Here is a 25,843-nt window from a genome sequence, read left to right as displayed (position 1 = left end):
AAAAAAAAAAAAAAAGTAAGATAATGTGCAAAACCAGGTCAGACAGTTGCATAGTGGCTAAGGCAGGTGGATTCCTACATGGCTGACCGCAAGGTTTGAGTTCTGGACCTGGCAGTTTGAAAAAAACACTGGGCATATGTGCATGTGTGCCCAAAATCCTGAATGAAGAAATAGAGAAGGCATTGAGACATGCCCATTCCCCACAGGAGGTGCTTTCTCACCATCCCCCACTGTTGCTCTTCAGTGAGTACACATACTATCTAGCAAATTAAAAAAAAAAATGTGTAAAACCTAGAAAACCACCATTGGTCCAATTTCCATATAATGGGATTGTATACACTTAATCTGTACACTATAAATCAACATTTTAAAAAATTTGCACAAGAGGTACCAGCAGATGGTGTAGTGGTTATGTCACTGGACTTCCATATTGCCACCTATGGTTCAAGTCCTGGACCAGAGGCTTGAAAAAGTCACGCCAGGCACATGTGTGTGCATGCCCAAAATCCCAAGAGAAGAATGGAAAAGAAGGGACTGTGGTGTGGCCATCCCCGGCCGGGGAGTGATTTCTCACTTTCTGTTTATCCACCAAGCGCATGCACACTATAGTAAAAATCACTCTTGCAGGGTCGACAGGTGGCATGGTGGTTAAGGACATTGGACTCCCACATGGTCGACTACAGTTGGTGTCCTGTACCTGGTAGCTTGCTTTCTCACTTTCCCTTTCTCTCTCTGTCTTTAAAGTGAAATAATATAATAAAGTTAAATAAAAATCATCATTTAAAAAAAGAAAATTTGCATAAGAACTTTAATTATAGAAAATTCTGAGTAAATCTTGACATACTGTCATCAAAAGTATTTTAAAGTTTACTCACGTTTAAGTAACTGATAACATTTATTTGGCTATAAGAAAAATACTACATTTAAAATAAACACCAAGTAATCATATGATCAAGTATAAAAATTGACATTTTTAAAGTTTTTACCCGCATCATTTCATTCTCTAACTGTTTTTTACGATGCAGACGTTGCTGATGAGATTTGAGTACATTTTCTACGTGTTGCTCCATAAAGAATTTAAATGCCTGAGGAGAGTAACTTTGAATACGAGATTCCCTCCGCTCTTCGTCTTTCTTGTTTTTCCTAACAGTGATAGGTGAAGTTGTAATCTGTTTCTTTTCTTTATCTCCACTATCAACATTTTCGTAACTTTTTTCACCCTCGTCTTCCTTGGGTAAGCTAGGCTGATCCTCTCTGCTAGACTTATTCAGTGATTCATACGGAGGAACAGATGGGTTTGGGTGTAGCAGATGTTTTGGATAAGGCGGTGGTGGCCCTTGGTAGTTTGGAGCTTCAGCAACAGATGGCATAACAGTCATATTGGACGTGGTACCCTCAGGAAAAGGACTGGGTTGAACAGTTTGAATTGGCTGTGGTATCCAAGAAGGGTGTGTAGGCGCTAAAGCAGTCTGTAGCTCTGGTTTTAATACACGCATGCTTTTCACAGGCTGTTGAATTGGAGCTGGTGTAATCGCAGTGACTGTTGTAGCGGAAGGCTGAGAATTAGCAGAGTGACTCGTTCTGTTTCCTAATGGGTTATTAAAAGAATTTGACCTCACTGGTATATTAGGTTGCCATGTAGGGATTTCATGCCCACTGCTTGGAGATGACTGAGTTGGAGCAGAAGACGACTGAGGCCAAGTCGACTGCAGTCCAGGTACGTTGATGTTATAAAGGTCCATGTTATGACTATTTCTGTTTGGTACCATCATAGACTGAGGAATGTTTCCATTTGTATATGATGAAGGAGCAGCAGATCCCCCTGTCTGTAAAGCAGAGGGGCTTTGTCCATTAGCAGGGGTCAGAGGATATGGAGGGGGTGGCTGCCGATTCACAGAGCCAGCAGGGACATTTTGGTGTATCATAAAATCAGTCTGACCAGTACCATTCTGAATTCCAGGTCTCCCTGGTGGAAAGGTGAATTTGTTAGAGCTCTGCATGATGATTGGTTGTCTGCCAACAGGAACAGAACTGATGCCTCTCTGTCCCTGATTAGGAGGATTCATGGGTGAAGTGTTAAGAGGTGCTGGAGGATAACCTTCTTGCCATGTCCCAGGTGGAACAGGAGAAATTCGGGAGATGACATATTCCATGTTTCCAGAATAGCGCTTGGTTTGAGGGTTTGGTTCCCATGAGGGAGGAGGTGGAGTTGTACCTCTTGGAGGGGGAGTCTGGCCTCTTGGAGGTGGTGGAGGAGTGACACTTCTTACTTGAGGTGGTGGTGGGGGGTTCACTCTCTGTCCATTGCTAGGGTGAGGCTGAGCAAATGCTGTTATACCAGATCCAGACAAAGGTCTTCCTACATCAGTCTGTGAGTTTGGACTTTCAGAACGATAGGCCACACTTTCTCCTAGTGGTGGGCCATGTCTCTGTGGAACTAAGGATTCCTTAGAGCCTTTCCAGCTTTGTTTGCGGTTAACTGATTGTTGAACACTCCCTATAGAGAGAAAAAATATGTTTTTTAACCTTTTAGTTTTGAAAAATTTACAATTTTTAAAAAAATATTTATTGATTTTTTTTCTTCAGAGAGAAACAGAGACAGAGATCACACCCACAATAGGATCTTCTCACTACTATAATCTAGCTTCATTGTCAACCAGCCTTGATCACAGGCACTTGCCCAGCATCCTCAAGGGAGGTCCTGGGACATAAACACTATGGGGCCTCTAGGTTTGAATTCTGATACTACTAATGATTCTCAATTTTTTCTTTTTTTTTTTAATTTAAAGAATTATTTAATTTTTATTTATTATTACTATTATTTTAAATTTTGCTATAAGACATATAAGCTCACCAGAGAGACAGAGAGAGAGAAAGTAGGGAAGCAAGACTGATGAGATTTGAGTACATTTTCTACGTGTTGCTCCATAAAGAATTTAAATGCCTGAGGAGAGTAACTTTGAATACGAGATTCCCTCCGCTCTTCGTCTTTCTTGTTTTTCCTAACAGTGATAGGTGAAGTTGTAATCTGTTTCTTTTCTTTATCTCCACTATCAACATTTTCGTAACTTTTTTCACCCTCGTCTTCCTTGGGTAAGCTAGGCTGATCCTCTCTGCTAGACTTATTCAGTGATTCATACGGAGGAACAGATGGGTTTGGGTGTAGCAGATGTTTTGGATAAGGCGGTGGTGGCCCTTGGTAGTTTGGAGCTTCAGCAACAGATGGCATAACAGTCATATTGGACGTGGTACCCTCAGGAAAAGGACTGGGTTGAACAGTTTGAATTGGCTGTGGTATCCAAGAAGGGTGTGTAGGCGCTAAAGCAGTCTGTAGCTCTGGTTTTAATACACGCATGCTTTTCACAGGCTGTTGAATTGGAGCTGGTGTAATCGCAGTGACTGTTGTAGCGGAAGGCTGAGAATTAGCAGAGTGACTCGTTCTGTTTCCTAATGGGTTATTAAAAGAATTTGACCTCACTGGTATATTAGGTTGCCATGTAGGGATTTCATGCCCACTGCTTGGAGATGACTGAGTTGGAGCAGAAGACGACTGAGGCCAAGTCGACTGCAGTCCAGGTACGTTGATGTTATAAAGGTCCATGTTATGACTATTTCTGTTTGGTACCATCATAGACTGAGGAATGTTTCCATTTGTATATGATGAAGGAGCAGCAGATCCCCCTGTCTGTAAAGCAGAGGGGCTTTGTCCATTAGCAGGGGTCAGAGGATATGGAGGGGGTGGCTGCCGATTCACAGAGCCAGCAGGGACATTTTGGTGTATCATAAAATCAGTCTGACCAGTACCATTCTGAATTCCAGGTCTCCCTGGTGGAAAGGTGAATTTGTTAGAGCTCTGCATGATGATTGGTTGTCTGCCAACAGGAACAGAACTGATGCCTCTCTGTCCCTGATTAGGAGGATTCATGGGTGAAGTGTTAAGAGGTGCTGGAGGATAACCTTCTTGCCATGTCCCAGGTGGAACAGGAGAAATTCGGGAGATGACATATTCCATGTTTCCAGAATAGCGCTTGGTTTGAGGGTTTGGTTCCCATGAGGGAGGAGGTGGAGTTGTACCTCTTGGAGGGGGAGTCTGGCCTCTTGGAGGTGGTGGAGGAGTGACACTTCTTACTTGAGGTGGTGGTGGGGGGTTCACTCTCTGTCCATTGCTAGGGTGAGGCTGAGCAAATGCTGTTATACCAGATCCAGACAAAGGTCTTCCTACATCAGTCTGTGAGTTTGGACTTTCAGAACGATAGGCCACACTTTCTCCTAGTGGTGGGCCATGTCTCTGTGGAACTAAGGATTCCTTAGAGCCTTTCCAGCTTTGTTTGCGGTTAACTGATTGTTGAACACTCCCTATAGAGAGAAAAAATATGTTTTTTAACCTTTTAGTTTTGAAAAATTTACAATTTTTAAAAAAATATTTATTGATTTTTTTTCTTCAGAGAGAAACAGAGACAGAGATCACACCCACAATAGGATCTTCTCACTACTATAATCTAGCTTCATTGTCAACCAGCCTTGATCACAGGCACTTGCCCAGCATCCTCAAGGGAGGTCCTGGGACATAAACACTATGGGGCCTCTAGGTTTGAATTCTGATACTACTAATGATTCTCAATTTTTTCTTTTTTTTTTTAATTTAAAGAATTATTTAATTTTTATTTATTATTACTATTATTTTAAATTTTGCTATAAGACATATAAGCTCACCAGAGAGACAGAGAGAGAGAAAGTAGGGAAGCAAGATGCTAGGACCAGGACTTGAACTACTGTTGGCCATGTGAGAGTCCAGTGCCTTAACTACTATACCACTTGACTGCTCCCTCAGTTCTTTCAAGAATTACAAAAACAGGAATAACTATTGTAACACATGGTGAGAACAGTTAGTAACAATGTATTGTATTCTTGAAAATTGCTAAGGGAACCAGCAGTTAGCGTAATGGCTATGTCGCTGGACTTCCACGTAGTCGACCGCGGTTCGCTCCCTAGACCCGGTGGCTTAAAACTCACGCTGGGCACATGTACATGCGTGCCCAAGATCCTGGGAGGAGAATGGAGGAGAAGGGATGGCGGCGTGGCCATCCCCCCTGGGGGGTGATTTCTCGCTTTCTGTCTCTATGTCTCTGTCTTGTCTTGCGAGCGCACATGCCCTATAGTGAAAATCTCTCCCCCCCCAAAATAAAATAAAATAAAATAATAAGATTAACCACTTCTGGGACTGCACAGTGGCACACAGGTAGGCAACACTGCAAGGCAGGCCCGCTGCAGAGGACCTGGGTTCACGTCCAGAGACTTCACTGAGTGTGCAGGGCAAGCGTGTGACAGAGATCTGGGGCTGGTGGAGTGCACTGTGGTGTCGAGACCCTGCTGGGGGTGCTGTCTCTTGTTCATGGAAGAAAGAAACAAAAAACAAACAAACAAAGAACACTACATCTAAGAGTAAAGACCTAGTAGAGAGGGTTAAAGTGTTTCCCTGTGTTCTATGAAAATTCTTGTTTCTTCCCTTATACGTCCTGTTCAAAGGACAAGTGACATGGTCGTAATGCTGCTATGAAAAATCAATGGAAAATGCTTAAAATGGTACCAGTCCAGGGTGACTGCACCAACTGAGGGCTCCGCCCATACTTAGGGGGTGGCTGATCGGCAGGTCACACAGGGTTTAAGGAAATCAGTCCACTGGAAGAGGTATTTAGGAACAGATCATGAGCTAGAATTTATCGCCCAGTAAAAAGTCAGTAAAGAACTGAAATGTCCTCTTTTACTGGGTCATAAAGGCTAAATTTCAGTTTTCATCTCCAGGGTCATGGAAATAAAGCAACGAGTCTGCAATTTATGAGTCCACCTGGCATTGCTGAAACACAGTCTGCTGGCTTCCAAACAGCGAGGGACAAATACAGTTCCGCGTGCATGCCCCCCATAGTAAAAAACTTCCCAAAAAAAAAAAAAAAAAAAAAGAAAATTGCTAAGACAATAGATGTTAAGTATTCTTACCACAATAAAATGGTAAGTATGTGAGGTAATGCATATGTTAATTAGATTTAGCCAAAAAAATATAAAAATAAATTTTCAGTATGTAGTTTTATTTTACTCTCTTAAATTTTACTGACTTTGACTAGATCATACATTCTCATGGTTCAACATTCACAATGTACAAAATGACGAAATGGGGGCTGGCAGGTGGTATGATGATTGTGGTGCTGGACTCCCACAGTGCTGGCTGTGGTTCAAGTCAAGGACCTGGTAGCTTATTTTCTTATTTTCCCTTTCTCTTTCTCTCTGTCTCTCTCTGATCAAATCAGAAAATAATAACAATAATAATGTTTTTTTGGAGAGGATTTTGCTATAGGGCACATGCACTTGTCAGAGAGACAGAGAGAGACAGAGAGACAGGAAGCAAGAAATTAACACCCCAGGGGAGATGGTCATGCTACAATCCCTTCTCCTCCATTCTCCTCTCAGGATCTTGGGCATGCATGCACATGAGCCCAGCGTGAGTTTAAGCCACCAGGTCTGGGACTCGAACTGCAGTCGACTACATGGGAGTCCAGTGACATAACCATTATGCTAACTGCTGGTCCCTAAAAAATGTTATGGTTTTTCACTGTATGGATATACACCCTAATTAATTGGTTTCCTTACTGATGGACATTTAGGCTATTTCCAATCTTTCCCTTTACACATACCAAACTGCAGCAATGAAATATTTTGTACAGGTATCACTTTATATATATTCAGGTATAGCTGCAGATAAATTATTAGAGGAGATAGTTTTGAGTCAAAGGGTATGTCGATTTTAAATTTTAACAGATACAACTACTATTTTAAATATATTTTAATATGGCTTTAAAAAGAGAACAAAATATGGACCAGCAGATGGTGTAATGGTTATATCTCTGGACTCCCACATGGCTGACCATGGTTTGAGTCCCAGATCTGGAGGCTTGAAACTCATGCTGGGCATGTGTGTACGTGCCAAGATCCCAGGAAGAGAATGGAGGAGAAGAGATTGCAGCATAGCTATTCCCCCGGGGGGTGATTTCTCTCTTTCTGTCTCTTTGTCAAGCACATACGCCCCATAGCAAAAATCTCTCTCTTAAAAAAAGTAAAAGAGAATAAAATAACAGGAGATAATCAGTTGAACACTAAAGTAAGATACAGTTTACAGTCTACCTTTAATGAATTTCTGGATAAATGAAATAAGCAAGAAAACAGACAATACAAAAAGAAAAAAGAAGAGGAAGAAGCATTTAAGTAGAGTAGTTATGCCATTTGGGAAAAATATGTAATACATCTTTAAAATATATAGAACATATTGGCTTAAAGGACAATAAAATATATTGGTATAAATGTATATTCAGAAAGATTAAAAATACAAATGTTAAAGATGAAACTATATATACACTAGAAAAAAACAAGTGAATATTCAACAATATTGGGCACTGTTGAGAAGATCTTCTTAAGTATGATGAAAGTAAAAACAAAATAAGGCTGGCCCTGGGGGCCGAGTAGCTAAGGGAACTAGCTACATGTCTGACCATGTGGTCTGAATCCAGGACCTGGTGGCTTTAAAAACATGCCAAGTGCTCATGTGTGTGCCTGACGTAATGATAAATGGTGAAGGACGGTGGCTTTTTCCCTCTTCCTCTTACTCTGTCTCTCTAACAAATACACATGCCTTCTGGCAAATTCAAAAAATAAATAAACAAGAAACATAAATTTGAAGGGACCAGCAGGTGGTGTGGTGGTTAAAGTGCTCCAATATGGCGGTCCATAGTTCATGTCCCAGACCAGGTGGTTGCATTCTCACTTTGTCTCTCTCTCTCTGTGTCTCTCTCTGTTCAACTTAAAATAAATGAATGAATACATAAAATTAAATAAATAATTTTTTAAAAAAAGAAACATAAACTTGAAAGGTCAATACCATTCTGGGAAAAAAATAAATTCAATAACATACATGAGGAACAAGTGGTAAACGTTCAGAATATACAGTGACACTCCACCTCAGCTGGGCAGCACTTCTGGTCTTTGACTTCAGGGAAAGTCATCACTCTGGGCAAAGTGAACAAGTCCTCCGGCCACTAGGTTCAGTCTCACTTTCAGTCTCACTGTCCTCAGTTGAGCACCTGAGGCTATACACAGCATGTAACTCGCCTCACTGTTACCAGTTACCATGGAAGTCTCCACCACCCTCCAGTACGTGGCCATCCCAGCTATTCTGTATCTTCTACAGAGCCCTCTGCATCCTTCTACTCCCCACATCTTTCAACACAGTCTAGACTTGCTCTGCTCCATAACCAGCAAAGGCTCCTCTAGGACTAACCTCTGCTGCAAGCTTACCTGCCACCTCTTCAAAGCTGGCTTTCTTCTGTTGACATTCTATTACCTTTCAGCCCTGTGAAATTAAGATTTTCTTTAAAAATAAAAAGAGCTAGGGACCAGCAGATGGCGTAATGGCTATTTCTCTGGACTCCCATGTCGTCAACCTCAGTTTGAGTCCGGTGGCTTAAACTCACGCCGGGTGTGCGTGCATGCGCTCCCAAGATCCTGAGAGGAGAATGGAGAAGGGATTGCAGCGTGGCCATCCTCCTTGGGGGTGATTTCTCAACTTTCTATCGCTCTCTGTCTTTCTGGCAAGCGCACATGCCTGATAGCAAAAACTTCTCCAGCAATAAAAATAAATAAAAAGAGCTAAAAGGCAGAATTCTGTGTGTATGCTCTTCATTTATGTTCCTAGGTCACTGTTCCTCTAAAAAGCTGGCTTTTCTGAAGCTCATGCTATCTGGGAGGCCGTGTTCCTCTTGTCATAGCATGAGCTCCTTCTTACTCGTTCTCATTCACCTCCAGCTTTGGCACTGATCTGTCCTGACCTCAACATCTACATGACGAACTTCCCACTGTCCTCATCACTCAGCTCCTTAACTTCCTCTCCTCCACGCCACCTCAAGGCTGTATTTAAAATTTCAATATCATCCACATCTGTTTTTCTTTTAAAATCACTAATTTAAGGTTTACATCTCAAGACCCAACTTTCTCTTTTTGTTTATTCCTACCATAGAAGTTCTTTGACCTCACTAAGGTTAATCTCCTACCTCATCAGTCTTTTTCTTTATGGCACACTTTACTCAATTTCAACCCATGGCCTACTATTTCATTCTTTCCTCTCTATATTCCTTTTCTCTTCTCCTTTGAATTCATTCATTAAAGATTTATTGAGCATCTACTATATATATCAGGCACTGCTCTAAGCAATCCAAGAACACGGGGGGATAAGACAGCATCCTCAGACTCATTAAATCTACGTTCTTTGCAGAAGGAAACAGACAACGACAAGTGACTAAATGGACAAGGTAACTTTAGGGTGTGATAAATGCCGGAAAATTTTAACATAAATGGTGTCAAAGGACACCGAGTAAGAGTATATAAAGAAATGAGAGTCAACAGAAATGGCTCCTCTAAGATGAAATATGAACTAAGACTGGGTAAAGGTCCTGAGGTGGGAGAGCTTGGTATTTTTCAAGAACAAGAAAGCTGATTATGGCTGGAGAGCAATAAATGAGGGAAAGAATGGCACTAGCTAAACCAGAGGGTAGCCAAACTATGGACAGGAGTTTGGAAGGACTGAGAGGCAGAAGCCTAGGCTCTGATTAAAGATTTAAACTGCCATTTCAAGGGGCCAGCAGGTGGCATCGTAGTGAAGGCACTGTATACTCCCACATGGCTGACCACAGTTCAAGTCCTGGACCTGGTGGCTAGCTTTCTCATTTTCCTCTCTCTGTGTTTCTCTAGTCGAATTTAAATAAATGAATAAAATTAAATGATAATTCTCTAAAGAAGAAATAAATTGCCCTTTCAGGGGTTAGATGGTGGTGTAATGGTAATGCAATGCTTGGTGACACTCAACCACATGAAAAGGTTCTGCATCCATGTCCAGAGATCTCCCAAAACATACTGGCACACACACACACACATGATCTGGGGCTAGCTAAAGCTGGGAGTAGATGGTGGCATGAACAACTCCATTGGGAGTGGGTTGTTCTTTCGTAGAAGGCAGAAAAATTTTAAAAAAAGAGATCCTTTCATAGAAGGCAGAAAAACTTTTAAAAAAGAGATCCTTTCAGCAATATTATCTCTGTATCTTATTTTGTATTTGGTGAAAATCTTTTTATTTTTTTTTTTAAGAGAGACTTCTGCTATAGGGTACATGTGCTCACCAGAGAGACAGAGAAACAGAGAGAGAGAAACCACTCCCCCAGGAATGATGGCCACACTGCAATCCCTTCTCCTCCATTCTCTTTCCAGGACTTTGGGCATGCATGTACAAGCACCCAGTATGAATTTCAAGCTACCAGGTCCAGGACTCAAACCATGGTCAACTATGTGGGAGTCCAGTGATGTAACCATTACATCATCTGCTGGTCACAAAACTCTCTTTTTTAAAATAATTTTTTACTTAATTTGATTTATTACTATTATTGTTATTATTTAATTTGCTATAGGATACCAGAGAGAAACAGAGAGGGAAAGTGAGAAAGCAAGCTGTCAGGTCCAGGACTTGAACCACAATTGGCCACGTGGGAGTCCAGAGCCCCAACTACCATACCACTGGCTGACCCACTGTTTAGTGAAACTCTTATGGGTAATTCCAACTATCTACTTGTTTTCATGACTATCAAAAAAGATGATACATTCTATACTAAACTCATGATTAGCATCCGTGAATGGCCTCAACATTGACAGGAAATCCTGTTTTTTATTTTTTAGACTTCACTATTGCTAGTCTTCCGTCTCAAATTGCCCCATTCCTCTCACACTACTCTTAGTTAATTCTCAACTTCAGAGAAAAAATAAGACGTCAGAAAGTAGCTCCCTTATGTCCCTTAGGCCTGTTTTACTTATCAGAGCAGAATGGCTATTCTCTTTCTATCCCTTATTCATGCTCTGTCTATCCCTCATTCATGTTTTGGATACTATCCCTTCCTGGCTTCTTAGAAACCTTACTTAATTGTTCTCTCTTGAATATTTAACTTTATTCTTTTTCTTTTTTTTTTTTTTTTGGAGAGGTTTTCACTATAGGGCGCGTGCGCTCGCCAGAGAGAGACAGAGAGATAGAAAGTGAGAAATCACCCCCCAGGGGGGATGGTCATGCCGCAATCCCTTCTCCTCCATTCTCCTCTCGGGATCTTGGGCATGCACGCACACGCGCCTGGTGTGAGTTTAAGCCACCGGGTCCGGGACTCGAACCGCGGTCGACTATGTGGGAGTCCAGCGACATAGCCATTATGCTAACTGCTGGTCCCTTTAACTTTATCCTTTTAACTGGAGTTTTTCGATCACCTTTTATCAGTTTCTTATGAAATTGATTTTTTTTTTTCAGGTTTTTGCCATAGGGTGCATGCACTAGCCAGTGAGAGACAGAGAAAAGTAAGAGGGAAAGTAAGAAATTGCCCCCCCCCCCCCAGGGGAATGGCCACACTGCAATACTGTCTCCTCTATTCTCCTCCTGTGAGCCTAGGCACACATGCACAAGCACCCAACATAATTCTAAAGCCAGCAGGTCAGAGACTCGAGCCACAATTGACTATGTAGGAGTCCAGCACTTTAACCACCATGCCATTGGCTGGCTGCATGAAGCTGATTTTGAAAGCATTTTCTCAGATCTTCTTGATTGAGCCAAAAATCTTCTAATATAAATCTATAGTACTATGTAACTCTCCTCTATTCATTCATACCGCATAGCTCTAATTCTACAGGTATTTGTGTGATTATTTGAGCTCTCTTACTAGAATGTATACTCCATAAAAGGGTAGGCACTCATCCAACACTGAGCAAAGAGCGTGAAACAGTAACTGATAAATAAAAACATACTGAATTAAGGGAAGAATGAATAAAGACCTCTTATAAACCAATTTTAAAAAGACAACATATGGGACCAGCAGATGGCATAATGGTTATGTCACTGGACTTCTACATAGTCAACAGCGGTTCAAGTCCCTGACCTGGCAGATTAAAACTCACACTGGGTGTGTGTGCATGTGTGCCCAAAATCCCAAGAGGAGAATGGAAAAGAAGAGATTGCAGTGTAGCCATCCCATCTAGGGGATGATTTCTCACTTTCTATCTCTCTGTGTCTCTCCAGTAAATGCATATGTCCTATAGTAAAAATCTCTCTCTTCTTTTTAAAGATTTATTTTATTTAACTTTATTTATTTATTTATTTAAACTTGATCAGGGAGGAACAGACTGAGAGAGAGAGAGAGAAAGTAAGGAAGCAAGCTGCCAGGTCCAGGATTCGAACTGCAGTTAGCCATGTGGGAGTCCAGTATCCTTAACCATCATGTCACCTGCTGGCCCCAAAAATCTCTCTTAAAAAAAAGACAATATAAGATTAATAAAGAATTAAAATGGCGAATAAAAAATAATCAATAAACAAATGTTCAGCCTCACTAGTGATCAAAGAAATGTGAATGTAAAATAAGATAGTAATTCAATAGCTATAAAATTGACAAAAATGGTAATGCCCAAACTTTACAAATAATAGGCATTCTCATAGATACTGATAGGGAGGCTGTAAGTTGGTATTATAGTTCTTGACACTAATATCTATGAAAACTTAAAATTTAAATCTTTTAAAATTTACTTTTAGGAAACTGTCAAGTACGTACAAAGATTTAGCTATAAGTATAATTACTACAGTGCTGTATATAATAGCAAAAAGAAAAAAAAATACAAGAAATAAGGCAAATATCCAAAAATGTGAGACTAGTTAAATAAAGTGTGATAAGTCTCTGTTAATGTGGTTATTAAAATAATTTTGTAGAAGTGTGCACAACATAATGTAATATTCAGTGTCAAAAATATACACATCTTGATTATACACTATATGAATGCTTTATTTTTTTATTTTTCTATTTTTGAAAGATTTTTGCTATAGGATGTGCTCACCAGACAGAGACAGACAGAGAGACAGAAAGCAAAAAATCACCCCCCTGGGGGGATGGTCACACCGCAATCCCTTCTTGTCATTCTCCTCTTGAGACTTTGGGCATGCATGCACATATGCGCCCGGTGTGATTTTTTTTTAAGCCTCTTAAGCCACCGAGCCCAAGGCTCAAACCATGGTCGACTACGTGGGAATACAGTGACATAACCATTATGCCATCTGCTAATAACATGAATGCTTTAGATAAACATACTGTACCCCATATAGATATATGCTTAAAAGTTAAAATCTAAAAATCATGATGTAAAAAAAAAATTCTGTAGAACATTTATTAACAAGGAAAGTTATGCACAGAAAATTAAGAGATACACCTGAATGTAGCTCTTAACCTATATTGGTGCTTATCAGAAATATCTATTAACTTTTAAATATGAGAGCCTCATCCTCAAATTTATTTTGGTATAACATTATAAAATTATCTTGAGATTTTCATTTACTGGGGTGCTTTTAAAACTTTCCAAGATCAAAGACTTGATATACTTAGGTATTTTAAAACTATATAATAAAATAAGAGACTAGAAATAAATCTTTGCTTAATCACCTGGTTTCATGCTGGCATTGATTGGTCTGGCAGCTGCTGCAGCCATCTGCTCCCGTCGAGGATCTTGGTAACTCATTTTACTAATGAATTCGATTGCTGCTTCTATACTTCTGTTATTGGTTTTCTGAAGAGCCTGTATAACCATATCCTGATAGGAAATTAAAAAAAGAAATAAAATGTAAATCTTATAATTAAGTGAAAAAGGGCATTGAGTTCCACTAGAGAAATATGAAGAACAGCCCCCCAAACTATATATATGTATTTATAATTACTATTTATTTTAATTTGCCAAAGGGTATGCATGCTTGCCAGAGAAAGACTGAGAGAAAGGAAGACAAGAGGGGGAAGAAAGCACCCCCCAGTGTGGGTATGGTCACGCTATAATTCCTTCTCCATTTCTCCATCCTTTCAACAGTCTGTGACCCAGTGTGCTGTTCGAGCCACTGGGTTAGGACTTGAACTGTGCAGTTGGCCACATGGGATCTGAATCCCTTAACCACCAGGTCACAGGGCTGGCCCAAACCATAATATCAATATCCAGTTCGTAACTACTTTAAAACAAAACAAAACAAAAAACAAAAAAGGTGGCATAGTTCTTGGGATGCTGGAATTGCTCATGGATAACCACAGTTCGGATCCCAGATCTGGCAGCTTGAAATTCACACTGGGCACGTGTGTGTGTGCCCCCCAAGCCCCAAGAGGAGAATAGAGAAGGGACTGTGGCATGGTCATCCCTTCTGGGGGCTAATTTCTCATTTTCTCTCTTTCCTGTCTCTGTCTTTCCAGCAAGCACACGTGCCCTATAGCAGAAATACCTCAAGAAAAAAAGAAAAACAGACCAAAAAAAATAATCTCAAATTACTAAAGAAAGTAAAACAAATTCTCAAATTTTTAAAATGTTGCAATATTTTCACCCTTGTGTATTACCATTTCCTTCTAGTGTTAACTTCTTTGGGGTACAATCATAGCAAAATGTTGCTAACTCTTAGTTCCTCTCATATATAAACACAGACTCAGATTATTAAAAGGCATAAATCAAAATATTGTGAATTAATCTTTAGTATCATTAAAGCATTTTATTTATTTATTTATTTATTTATTTATTTATTTTTTAGAGAGGTTTTTGCTATAGGGCACATGCACTCGCCATAAAGACAGAGACAGAGAGACAGAACTTGAGAAATCACCCCTTTGGGGGATGGTCATGCTGTAATCCCTTCTCCTCCATTCTCCTCTCAGGATCTCAGGCATGTAAGCACCCATGCGCCCAGCGTTAAGTTTAAGCCACTGGGTTCGAGGCTCGAACTGCGGTTGACTATGTGGGGGTCCAGTGATATAGCCATTATGCCAACTACTGGTCCCCATTAAGTACCTTTGCCACTGTGTATATTATACATGTGGGATTCTGCTGCCTCAACCACTAATCCACCTACCTGGGTCCAAATATTTTTTTATATCTGTAACAACACAAACCAAATATTCAATAAGCAAATATATTAGTGCTAGTATGAAAAAGAGCACCTTCTAATCAGTAACTTTGGAACAGTAGTCTTCTATAAAATACAAAATGCTCCATGTTATGTTTTGTTTTGGTTGGTTTTTTTTTATGCTTATACATAAGCAAAAATACACTTCAAAGACATATCCTAAAAACGTATTAATTCTATTTAACATTTATTTCTATGAAGAAATTAATCTTAAAATATTTGAGCTTTGTTTTTGAGAGAGATATTTTGCCATAGGGCTCATGCGCTCACCGGAGAGACAGAAAGATAAAAAAACGAGAACTCACCCACCAGGTGGAATGGCTACACCACAATTTCTCTGTCTTTCTGGCAAGCACACATGCCCTACAGCAAAAATCTTTCCAAACAACAACCAAAAAAAAAAAAAAACCCTGCATAACTGATAGATTATGCTTTCTGAAATAATAAGAAAAAGGAAGTGATAATTGGATAAGAGTTCTGAAATACCAAGATTTTTGTTTTTGTTTTTTAAGTTTTTGCCACAGGGAACATGTGCTTGCAGGAGAGAGAGATAAAGAGAAAGGGAAAGTGAGATACCTCTGGAGGGAAATGGCCACAAGGCAATCCCTTCTCCATTCTGCTCTTGGGATTCTGGGCACATGTACAAATGCACCTGTGATTTTTAAGTCATCAGTTCTGGATTCAAACCGTGTTCAGCCATGTGGGACTCCAGCACCTTAACCACAACACCACCTGCTGGCTCTCTGAGTTACGATCTTGAAATATATACATTTTACAATACAATGGGAAGCTACCAGAATGAGTGATCCAAGGAGGCAGTAAATTACAATATTCTTTACATCACTACTGGTATAGCATCATACCTTTGATTATTTGAATGAATGAAGAACAATAAACATCTAAATGCTTTCAATAAAACAACTTCACTTAAGAGGTTTCTAACTGTCCTTATGGTGACAATTTTGAAATGTGTGATTAAAATAAAGATGTCATACTTTGTAATGCAAAGCAATTGTTATTACTGTCAATAGATAAAGAACAGGATGTTGATCAATCCTTTAGATTCCTATTTTTTCCCCAGAAGGTGTGTGTGCTTGTCAGAGAGAGAACGAGAGTAAGCACCTTCCAATGGAGCGATTACCCACAATCCTTTTTCTTCTATTAGAGTTTTGTGCACGCAGGACATGTGCCTGGCATGCTTTCAAGCCATTATGACCAGAACTTGAATCACAGTCAGCCATGTGAGATCTAGCTCACTACACACAGTACTTAAACCACTGCACTATGGGCCAGCCCAATCCCTTAGATTTCTTAAAACTATCCATGCACAGGAGCCAGCAGGTGTCATGATGACTAAGGTGTTGGATTTCCACATCACGGACCATGGTTTGAGTCTGGACCTGGTCGCCTGAAAATCATGGTATAAGTCTAATACTTTTACATCACTTGAGTATATAAAAATGATAGGAAATATGGGTGAACAGAATGGAACAGAAAGAATAATCTTTTTTCCTTCTAGTTTAGTTATATACCTCCACTTTGAAATCCTTTACTATAGGGACCAGCAGTAGGCATAATGGCTATGTCGCTGGACTCCCATGTAGTCAACAGCGGTTTGCGTCCCAGACCGGGTGGCTTAAAACTCACGCCAGGCGAGTGTGCGTGCATGCCCAAGATTCTGAGAGGAGAACAGAGGAGAAGGGATTGCGGCATGACCATCCCCCCTGGGGGGTGATTTCTCGCTTTCTGTCTGTCTCTTTCTCTCTGTCTGGCAAGCGCATGCGCCCTATAGTGAAAACCTCTCCCCCCCAAAAAAAAAAAATCCTTTACTATAAAGCAAACTCAGGTTCTCATTTTAAAAATTAAATGTACAGACACCTGAAAATGTGACCACCGAAGTATTAAAAATAGTAAAGGAGGAGCTGGCAGGTGGCAGCTGGACTCCCACATGGCCGTCTGTGTTTCGAGTCCCAGACTTGGTGGCTTTCTTTCTCACTTTCCCTCTCTCTCTCTCTGTCTCTCTCTGGTCAAATTTAAAAAAAAAAAAAAAAAAAAAAGTAAGTAAATAAATAAATAGAGTTAAATAAAATAATTCTTTTTTTTAAATTGTAAAGTGGCCAGTTTTATAAGTTAAGCATTATGAACTTTGATCCACTGCTCAAGATTTGGTTTGTGTCATTCCTCCAGCTCTTCTGGTTTATTGCTGGGCAGCTAATGCACAATTTCTTCTTTGTAGAATGATGTGGCTCTTCATAAAAGATTTGAAAAATCTCACAGTAAATATTTTCTTTTAGTTTCTTTTCACTATAGCCCCTTGTTTCAAGTCTTTTGTACAATATATTGTTATCGGTTCTCAGCACAGAAACTACATGAGAACAGCATTCAGGGAAGAAATCACATCCATGGAAATCAACCACTCTAACTCATCAACTACACTGTCTTCACTTAAAATGGGACAATTATATTCGTCATTGTAGCCACCAAACAACTGCCCTTCTCGAGCTAAATCACCCACATTAATGTATTTCAGTCCTGATCTTGATGCAAGTTCTTTGCCTAGTATGTTTTTTCCAACCTCTGGTGTTCTGGTGAGCAAGATGTTCTGAAGCACCGTAGTCTTCATGGCTTTGGTTCCCAGTGCCTTGGCTCAGGCGCTGCTGGGAGCCAAATAAAATAATTATTTTTAAAAAATAGTAAAGGAATTTTGGGGACCAGCAGTTAACATAATGGCTATGTCGCTGGATTCCCATGTAGTTGACCGCGGTTCAAGTCCTGGACCCAGTCGCTTAAACTCACGCTGGGCATGTGTGCGTGCATGCCCAATATCCCGAGAAGAGAATGGAGGATAAGGGATTGCGGCGTGGCCATCCCTCCAGGGGGTGATTTCTTGCTGTCTGTCTCTCTGTCTCTCTTTGTCTTTCTGGCGAGCACACGCGCCCTATAGCAAAAAACCTCTCAAAAAAAATAGTAAAGGAATTTTAAAGGTAGTTATTATTGTGTAGCAGAGCTAAAGACAATTTTCAGCTTTGTATTTATACTTCTTATTTTTCAACAGAATAGGTACTATTTTTATAGGATTCCACTTGTAATAGAAAAAAGATTATAATCATGAAGTGTTAATTAGTTTTTTTATTCATATTTGGTTACATTTTACATAGCTAGTTTTTACCTAAAATAATTTATGTCACCAAAAATATTCATATTCATAAGGTATATTATCATTGGAAGTCAATTTGATTTTATTTTTTGATGAATTATTTACTTAATTTTATTTATTCGTTCATTTAATTTAATTTGACCAGAGAGAGACAGAGAGAGAGAGAAAACAAGAGAACAGGCCCCAAGGTCCAGGACTTGAATCATGGTCAGCCATGTGGGAGTGTCAAGCACTTTAACCACCACGCCACTTGCTGGTCCCCTGGAAGTGAATTTTATTAATAACCTGGACAAAATGTGAATAGATACATGTGCTATAAAAAAATTTCAACGGCTAGCTCCAAAGTCTGAAGATTGGAGGAAACCAGATTTCACATTACTGACTGTGGTTTGAACTCTAACCCCAGCAGCTTAAGAGACGCATTGGGCACATGTGCATGTATGCCCAAGACCTCAAGAGGATGGAGAAACGGAGGAGAACGGATCGAGACATGACTGAGTTGCATTGGGGCGGGGGGGATGCTTTAGTGCATGTGGCCACTAAAAATTTTCAAAATTAGTTCCAAAGATAAATACTAAAGATTTGGCATAGTTATCCTGAACCAAAAAAAAATTTTTTGAGAGAGATTTTTGCTATAGGGCGTATGCACTTGCCAGAGAGACAGAAAGCAAGAAATCACCACCCTGGGGGGATGGCCTCATTGTAATTCCTTCTCCATTCTCCTGTTGGGATTTTGAGTATGTACACACACGCACCTGGCATGAGTTTTAAGCATCAACTCTGGGAACTGAACTCAACTAAGTGGGAGTCCAGTGACATAACCATTATGCCATCTGTTGGTCCCCCTGAACTAAAACTTTTATTAGTCTTTGTGACTTTAAGATTTGGGCTTGGAGGAGCCAGCAGGTGGCATCATGGTGGGGATGCTGAACTCCCACATGGTCAACCACAGTTTGAGCCCAGACTTGGTAGCTTGCTTTCTCACTTCCCCTCCCTCCCTCTTTCTCTTTCTATCTGTGTCCTGTAACAAATTTTGAAATAATAATAATAAACAAAATTAAGTAAATGATTATTAAGAAAAAAAAAAAAAAAAGAAGATTAGGGTCTGGGACCAGCAGGAGGTGGCGTGGTGGTTAAGGTGTTAGACTCCCACATGGACGAGCATGGTTTGAGTCTTGGATTTGGTGGCTTGCTTTCTCACCTTGTCTCTCTCTATCTCTATCTCTTCTGGTGAACATGTGTGCCCTATAGATAAATAAAATAATAACTCTTTAGGGGGAAAAAAATTGGGCCCGAGTGTGAAATGAACATAACTGCTTAATAAATTCATGACTGTATTTCTTCCTCCCTACTATAAACTTCAATTACATATTCTTGGAGCTATCATTTCTCCAACGAATTCTTAGTTCACCAAGTTTGTGTCTTACACAAATAGATGTCCTTCCCCTACTGTAACCTGTAGCTTTTTTCAACTGCATTTCTGATCTAACTTCATGACGTGGCCTTCTAAATTCCAGAAACCCCAGAATTTAGATAGATATCATAAAAGAAATTTAAAAAACAAAACAATTATCTTGTTATAATACTTAGTAGAATTATAACTATAACCATTTTAGCTGATAGAATACAAAAATCTGTATACCTGGGGTTAAATTCTCTTGAAGAAAACATTCCAGCATGGGATCACCTAAAAAGTATGTAGTATGAGGTAAAGATTCCTTTTTATGTCCTTAAATTTTCTTACCTCATCAAATCCAGCAGCTTGCAAATCTTGAAACATTTGTGGATTAACTTCTGAAGTACTCCGGGAGGAAGGACTAGTTTCATTTGCAAATGGTAGAAGAGAGTTCCGAATTTCCTGCAAGGCTTTATGATATGTCCCAAATTTGGGTGGATTTCTGACTTGTCGAGGATCCTCAGCTGACATTTTGCTCATGTTATGCTCAGTCTTGGCAGCATCCGATGGTTTGGATAAATTCCTAAGAGATTCCCGAATTTCTTGCAACATTTGACGGCTGCTGCCAGTGTAGTTACTGGCAGGAAAGGTCTTAGGCCTCATTTGTCTATATCCCTCTGGCTTTTCACTTCTCTTCATGAAAACATCTATATATGGAACCCACACAGAGGACTTCTGCAAGAGCTCCTTGATAGATCCAGAGCTTTCTCCTGAGCAAAAGTGAAACTGATCCTTTGAGGATGACCCCACAATCGTTTACGTTCTTTACAATCTAAATAATCTACCCTAAAAAAGAAAACAAATAAATAAAAGTTATAAAATGAAGAATAAAGCAGTACCATTTATTAGGGGAATACCCAATGATATGGAAATTAAGAAATCCAGATTACAGTTCTAGTTCTGTAAGAATTACTGTACATAGGACCAGCAGGTGGCATAATGGTCAAGGTGCTGGATTACCACACTGATTGACTTGGGTTTGAGTCTTGGACCTGATGGTGTGAAAATCACACCAGGCACATGTGGATGCCCAAAATCCTGAGAGGATAATGGAGAAGAAGGGATTGCAGTGTGGCCATCCCCTCCCCCCAGGGGGTGATTTGTCATTTTCTCTCCCTCCTTCTCTCTGTAGCAAGTGTACACACTCTATGACAAAAACTTAAAGTAAAATTTAAAAAACAAAAAGAATTACTGTAGCATCAGGACAAGTTACTTAATCTCCCCCTGCCTATTTCTTAGTCTATAAAATATTTACTTTATTTACCTCAGTAGTAGTTATGATAAATTTTTAAAAGAATTAGTTTATTCAACTTTATTTATCCACTTATTTATTTATTTAATTTGACCAGAGAGAGACAGAGAGAAAGAAAGTGAGAAAGCAAGCTGCTAGGTCCAGGACTCAAATCACGGTCAACCCTGTGGAAGTCCAACACGCGCTCAACCACCATGCCACCTGCTGGCCCCATAGCTATGATAATTTTTAAGAGCATTTTAATTAGCATATAAAGAATATACAAATGCAAGAGATAGCTAAGTGAAAATACAACAAGAAATCTCTCATTATCAACTTAATCTAGTTAAGCTCCAAGTTTAGATTTTACAAATTAGAGTTCAGTGTAAAATTTTTTCTAAATTTTTTTATTGTGTAGGCGTCTTGGGTAGAAAAGAGAGAGAGAGCAGGAGACAGATACCCAACAGGGCCTGGTCATGCTCCAGTCTTTTTTCCACCAGGATTCTGGGGACACGCGCACATGTGCCTGGCTTGTTTTTCAAGCCACAGCGGGTGGGACTCAAACTGCAGTCAGTTATGTAGGATCTGGCTCCTTTGACCTCTGTGCTTCAGGGCCAGTCCAAAATTTCTTTAGAAGAGTTATTATTGTTTTAAAAAGGTTTTTAAACTGACAATCCAGAAGACCCCTTTACACTTAAAAAATAGATGTGTGGGTTTATTTCTCAAATTATGGGCTAGGAATCTAGACAGGAAGCTTATTAACAATGACACAGAGGGAAAAGAGTGTCATACTTCTCAACTGATACATGAATGACTTCTATAACATGTAGAACAGGCATCTGAGGTCTACTAGGCCCAGTTTTGGTGGCGTAGTCAGTATCATACCGAACTGCAGTGCTAGAAGTCACATGGTTGACTGTGGATTCAGATCCTAAGCTGACCTGAACACATGCCAGGTCCAAATGTGCCCAAGATCCTGACAAGCTGGAATGCTGTGGGAAAGGGGATCATAATGTGACCAGACTCTGCTGAGGATGCCTATTTCTCGCTCTCTTGCATGTGTACATATGTGCTCTCTTTTATGAAATCAGAAGAAAAAAAAGGCCTAGGGCTGGCCCAGTGAGTTAGTGGTTAAGGGTGCTGGACCCCACATGTCTGGCCACGGTTTGAATTCCAGCCCCAATGGCTTAAAAAGGCATGTGAGCTCATGTGTATGCATGTCCAAAATCCCCAAAGGAGGGAGAAATAGAGAAGGATTGTGGTGCGACCATACTCCATTGGGGGTGCTTGCTCACTCTCTCCTTACCCCTTCCCCGCCCCATTTAGCGCTCATGCCCTCTGGCAATTAAAAATATCTACTTAAATGTTTCAACTAACAGGGAAACCATTAACTCAAGAAAGCCAATCCATTTGTGATGTGCGGTAATTGTTACAAATGCTTTCTTCAGGGCCAGGAGATGTGGTTAAGGCACTGGATTCCACATGGCTGACAGTACACTTTGAGTCCCAGACCCAGCCACTTTGAAAATCTCCCAAAAGTTGGGAGGAATAGAGGATAAAGCAGTGTGGCATGACTACTTTCCTTCTCTTTCTCTTTCTCTGCAAGTACATGCTCCCTATTGCAAAAAAAAAAAAAAAAAAGAAAGAAAAATATTTTCTTCATGTGGAGATTATGAAATCAGTGGGGGTAGTGGGGGTGGTGGTGGAGGAGGAGGAGGAGGTTTTATGAAGGAAGCTGGTCCTTCTAAACATGTTTTTAATAATTAAATTTTATTCATTATTATTATTTTTTTTTTTTTTGAAGTTGACCAGTGAGATACAAAGAGAGGGAAGGAAAGTGAGAAAGCAAGCTACCAGGTCCAGGATTCGAACCGTGGTCAGCCATGTGGGAGTCCAGCTGCCTTAACCACCACACCACCTGCCAGCCCCAATGTTTTCCTAAGTCTTCCCAAAATATAAATTTCATAGATGAATGAATATTTCTAGGATTAACATTTAGCTCACTACTCTAAAATCTGCAGAATTCGCCTCTGTTCCTTTCTAAAAGTAAAGATACTTTCCATATCCAGTCTACTGGAACCTAGCATTTCACCAAAAGCAAGGATTAACAGTGATTATACAATCTCACATGTCAGTTCTCTCAGTATCTGGGTTACAATTCATATATAACATCTGGGCTTTTAATTTTTTTTTTTTTCTTCATGGGAGAGAAAGGAAGAAAGAGAGTGGGGCATATATAGTATTTCTGATAAGTTCTCACCATATCATGATCCCCTGCCTGGGCCTTCCAGTCAGCCGGGATCACAGATATGTGCCACCCATACATGGTCTGTTTAGGATGGGCCAGGAATCAAATCTGAGTCTCCTATGTGGCATCAGCCATGGCAACCATGCAGTGGCTCCCTTCTGTTTGTGCCATCATGACTAAGCCTACATTTTTTTTTTAAGTTTTTGTTTATTTGTTTGCTCCTAATAGACTGTGTAGACACATACATGAGAGAGACAGAGACAGAGAAAGAGAGAGAGATGAAAGCGCCCTCTACAGGGACTAGTCATACCATGATCCCCATTTTCCAGTCCTCCAGCTCTCTAGGGTCTTGGACAAACATGTGTGCTCAGGGTGTTTTCAGGGCAATCTGGCTGGGGACATGAATGCTGGTCCACATTTGGCTTCCAGATCTGCAGTCTAGTATGTTACCAACTACACTACAGAAGATTAACTGAAGTATTCTTCGTTTTCTAGAGTTTTGCTACAGGGCATGTATGCTTGCTGGGGGCAGAAGGAGAGAAAGAAAGTGAGAAAGCATCTCTGTACTGCAATTGCTTCTCTATTGTCCTCTCAGGATTTTGGGCATGCACGTAAATGCACCTGGCGTGATTTTCAAGCCACTAGGTCTAAGATGATCTTGTGGGATCCTGCTGCCTTAACCACTATGCCATTGCCAGAAGATGTGAATGGTAACAAGTCCCAAAATAGGGACATCCTACTCACTCCCACTAGATTTTGTGTGAGCAAGACAGATATTTCCGTTTTGTTAAGTCACTGATCTTTTGGGATTTGTTACTACAAAGTAACTTACTAATATTGTGAAAACAGACAAGACTGATCAAATGGGAAAAAGCAGAGGCTATTCAGAGCTTGTTATAGAAGGGAGTCACCCACTGTCACTCGCTTTTGGCAGAGATTCAAAGGCAGATAGGGTAGTGAAAAAGTTTCATACTGAAAAAAGGTGAATATTTCAGGTGTGCTCTGTCTGTAGACTGCTGGCACGGGTGAGCTGGAAGTATGCTTGCTAGAAGAGAGGTATCCTATGTGAGTGGTTTGGGAGCATACTTGGCTTTGTCTGGTTGGTCCTGAATTGGAGGTAGGCATAAAAGTTAGGGAACTGGTAGTTACCAACTCCTGACTAGGTCTACTGCTATAGATGTCATGGGTCACAATTCTAATTTCATATATCATCTAACCATTATCTGTTTGTATATTAGTCTCTTGTTCTCCTAACACACAAAATGATACCCAGAAGTAAGATGCTGCTATGAAAAAAAGCTATGCACATCTGGTGTGTCTTAGTGATCAGGAAGGCTATGAACTGGAGAACCATGTTTTCAGTGGCAAAATATTTAGTAAAGCTGCTTTCTATTGTAACTTACAAGGTGACAAGAAGACCACTAACAGGCAGCCAGTGGTATGTTTGTTAAGGTGGCTGGATCCCACATGACTGACGGTGCAGTTTGAGTCCCATACCTGAAGGCTTGAAAAACATGCCTGGCATGTGTGTGTATATTCCCAAAATCTCAAGAGGAGACTGGAGAAGAGATTGTGGCAGAGTCAATCCCCCTTGGGGGTGCTTTCTCATTTTCTTTTTTCTCTGTCTCTTTCCGAGAAGCACCTGCAACTTAAAAAATTAATAAATTTATTAACCTTGAATTCCTATGTAAAAAATCAAGAAAAGAGACTATCAGAAGTATATATTGGCTGCTGGAACTATTATAAGTAAATGATGAGGTCAAAAAAAGAGGTCGATCTGAAAGCAGAAAAAGGAGAGTCAAAAGGAGTTCTAAAGTTTAAAATCTCATAGTTGGAAAAACAGCAAGTTTCTAGACCCCAGACAGGATTAAAAGACTGAACACAAATGACCACTGATACCTTTTAGCTAACTAAAGTGTCTCAGAGGTAAAGGTCACATTATGAGTACAGCCTTCTCATTCAAACCTCATCACCTCAAATAGTCAGTTGAGAAGAAGAATGAAAGGTCTCAAATCTTTGGATGAAGTTACTAACATAACACATGTAAAGTTGGATGTGGCTACTGACACATAAATGGAGGGGAATGAAACAGATCAGAAGAAGCTTACTAACTCTGAGATAACTAGTGTTAAAAAACTTTTCTTATGGGGCCAGCAGGTGGCACAGCGGTTAAGGTACTGGACTCCCATGTGGCTAACAGTGGTAGGAGTCCCGGACCCGGTGGCTTGCTTTTTCACTTTCCCTTCCTTTGCCTCTTCCTGGTAAAATTAAAAAATAATAATAATAACAAATAAAATTAAATAAATAATTCTTTTTTTTTCTTTTTGGAAAGGTTTTTTTGTTTTTTTGTGCGTGTGTGTTTTGTTTTTGCTATAGGGCACATGCGCTCGCCAGAAAGACAGAGAGAGAGAGAGAGACAGAAAGCAAGAAGTCACCCCCTAGGGGGGATGGCCCTGCTGCAATCCCTTCTCCTCCATTCTCCTCTTGGGATCTCGTGCACACACGCACACGCACCCAGCGTGAGTCTAAGCCACCGGGTCTGGGACTCCGAAACTGCAATGGTCTATATGGGAGTCCAGCAACATAGCCATTATGCCAACTGCTGGTCCTGAAATTTAATAAATAATTCTTACATTAAAAAAAAAAAAGGGAACCAGCAGTTAGCGTAATGGCTATGTCGCTGGACTCCCACGCAGTCAACCGCGGGTCGTGTCCCGGCC

At 40.3% G+C, this 25,843-nt stretch overlaps 1 protein-coding gene across 1 annotated transcript in view; it reads right to left on the bottom strand.

Moving 5' to 3' along the window:
* Positions 1-20,354, bottom strand: part of LATS1 (large tumor suppressor kinase 1) — a gene marked incomplete at its 5' end in the record, with an annotated part of 47,935 nt that extends 27,581 nt beyond the window's left edge. Inside the window, 3 exon segments of the mRNA XM_006140027.3 lie at positions 987-2,497; positions 13,545-13,692; positions 19,933-20,354. Of these exon segments, the coding sequence (XP_006140089.2) occupies positions 987-2,497; positions 13,545-13,692; positions 19,933-20,354 (2,081 nt within the window).
* Between the last annotated feature and the right edge of the window lie 5,489 nt (positions 20,355-25,843).

The sequence above is a fragment of the Tupaia chinensis genome, unplaced genomic scaffold, assembly GCF_000334495.1.
Source record: "Tupaia chinensis unplaced genomic scaffold, TupChi_1.0 Scaffold000014_1, whole genome shotgun sequence".
In the NCBI taxonomy this organism is placed as follows: domain Eukaryota; kingdom Metazoa; phylum Chordata; class Mammalia; order Scandentia; family Tupaiidae; genus Tupaia; species Tupaia belangeri.
Note: the sequence above shows the minus strand (reverse complement) of the source record. Positions and strands in the feature narration are given on the sequence as shown.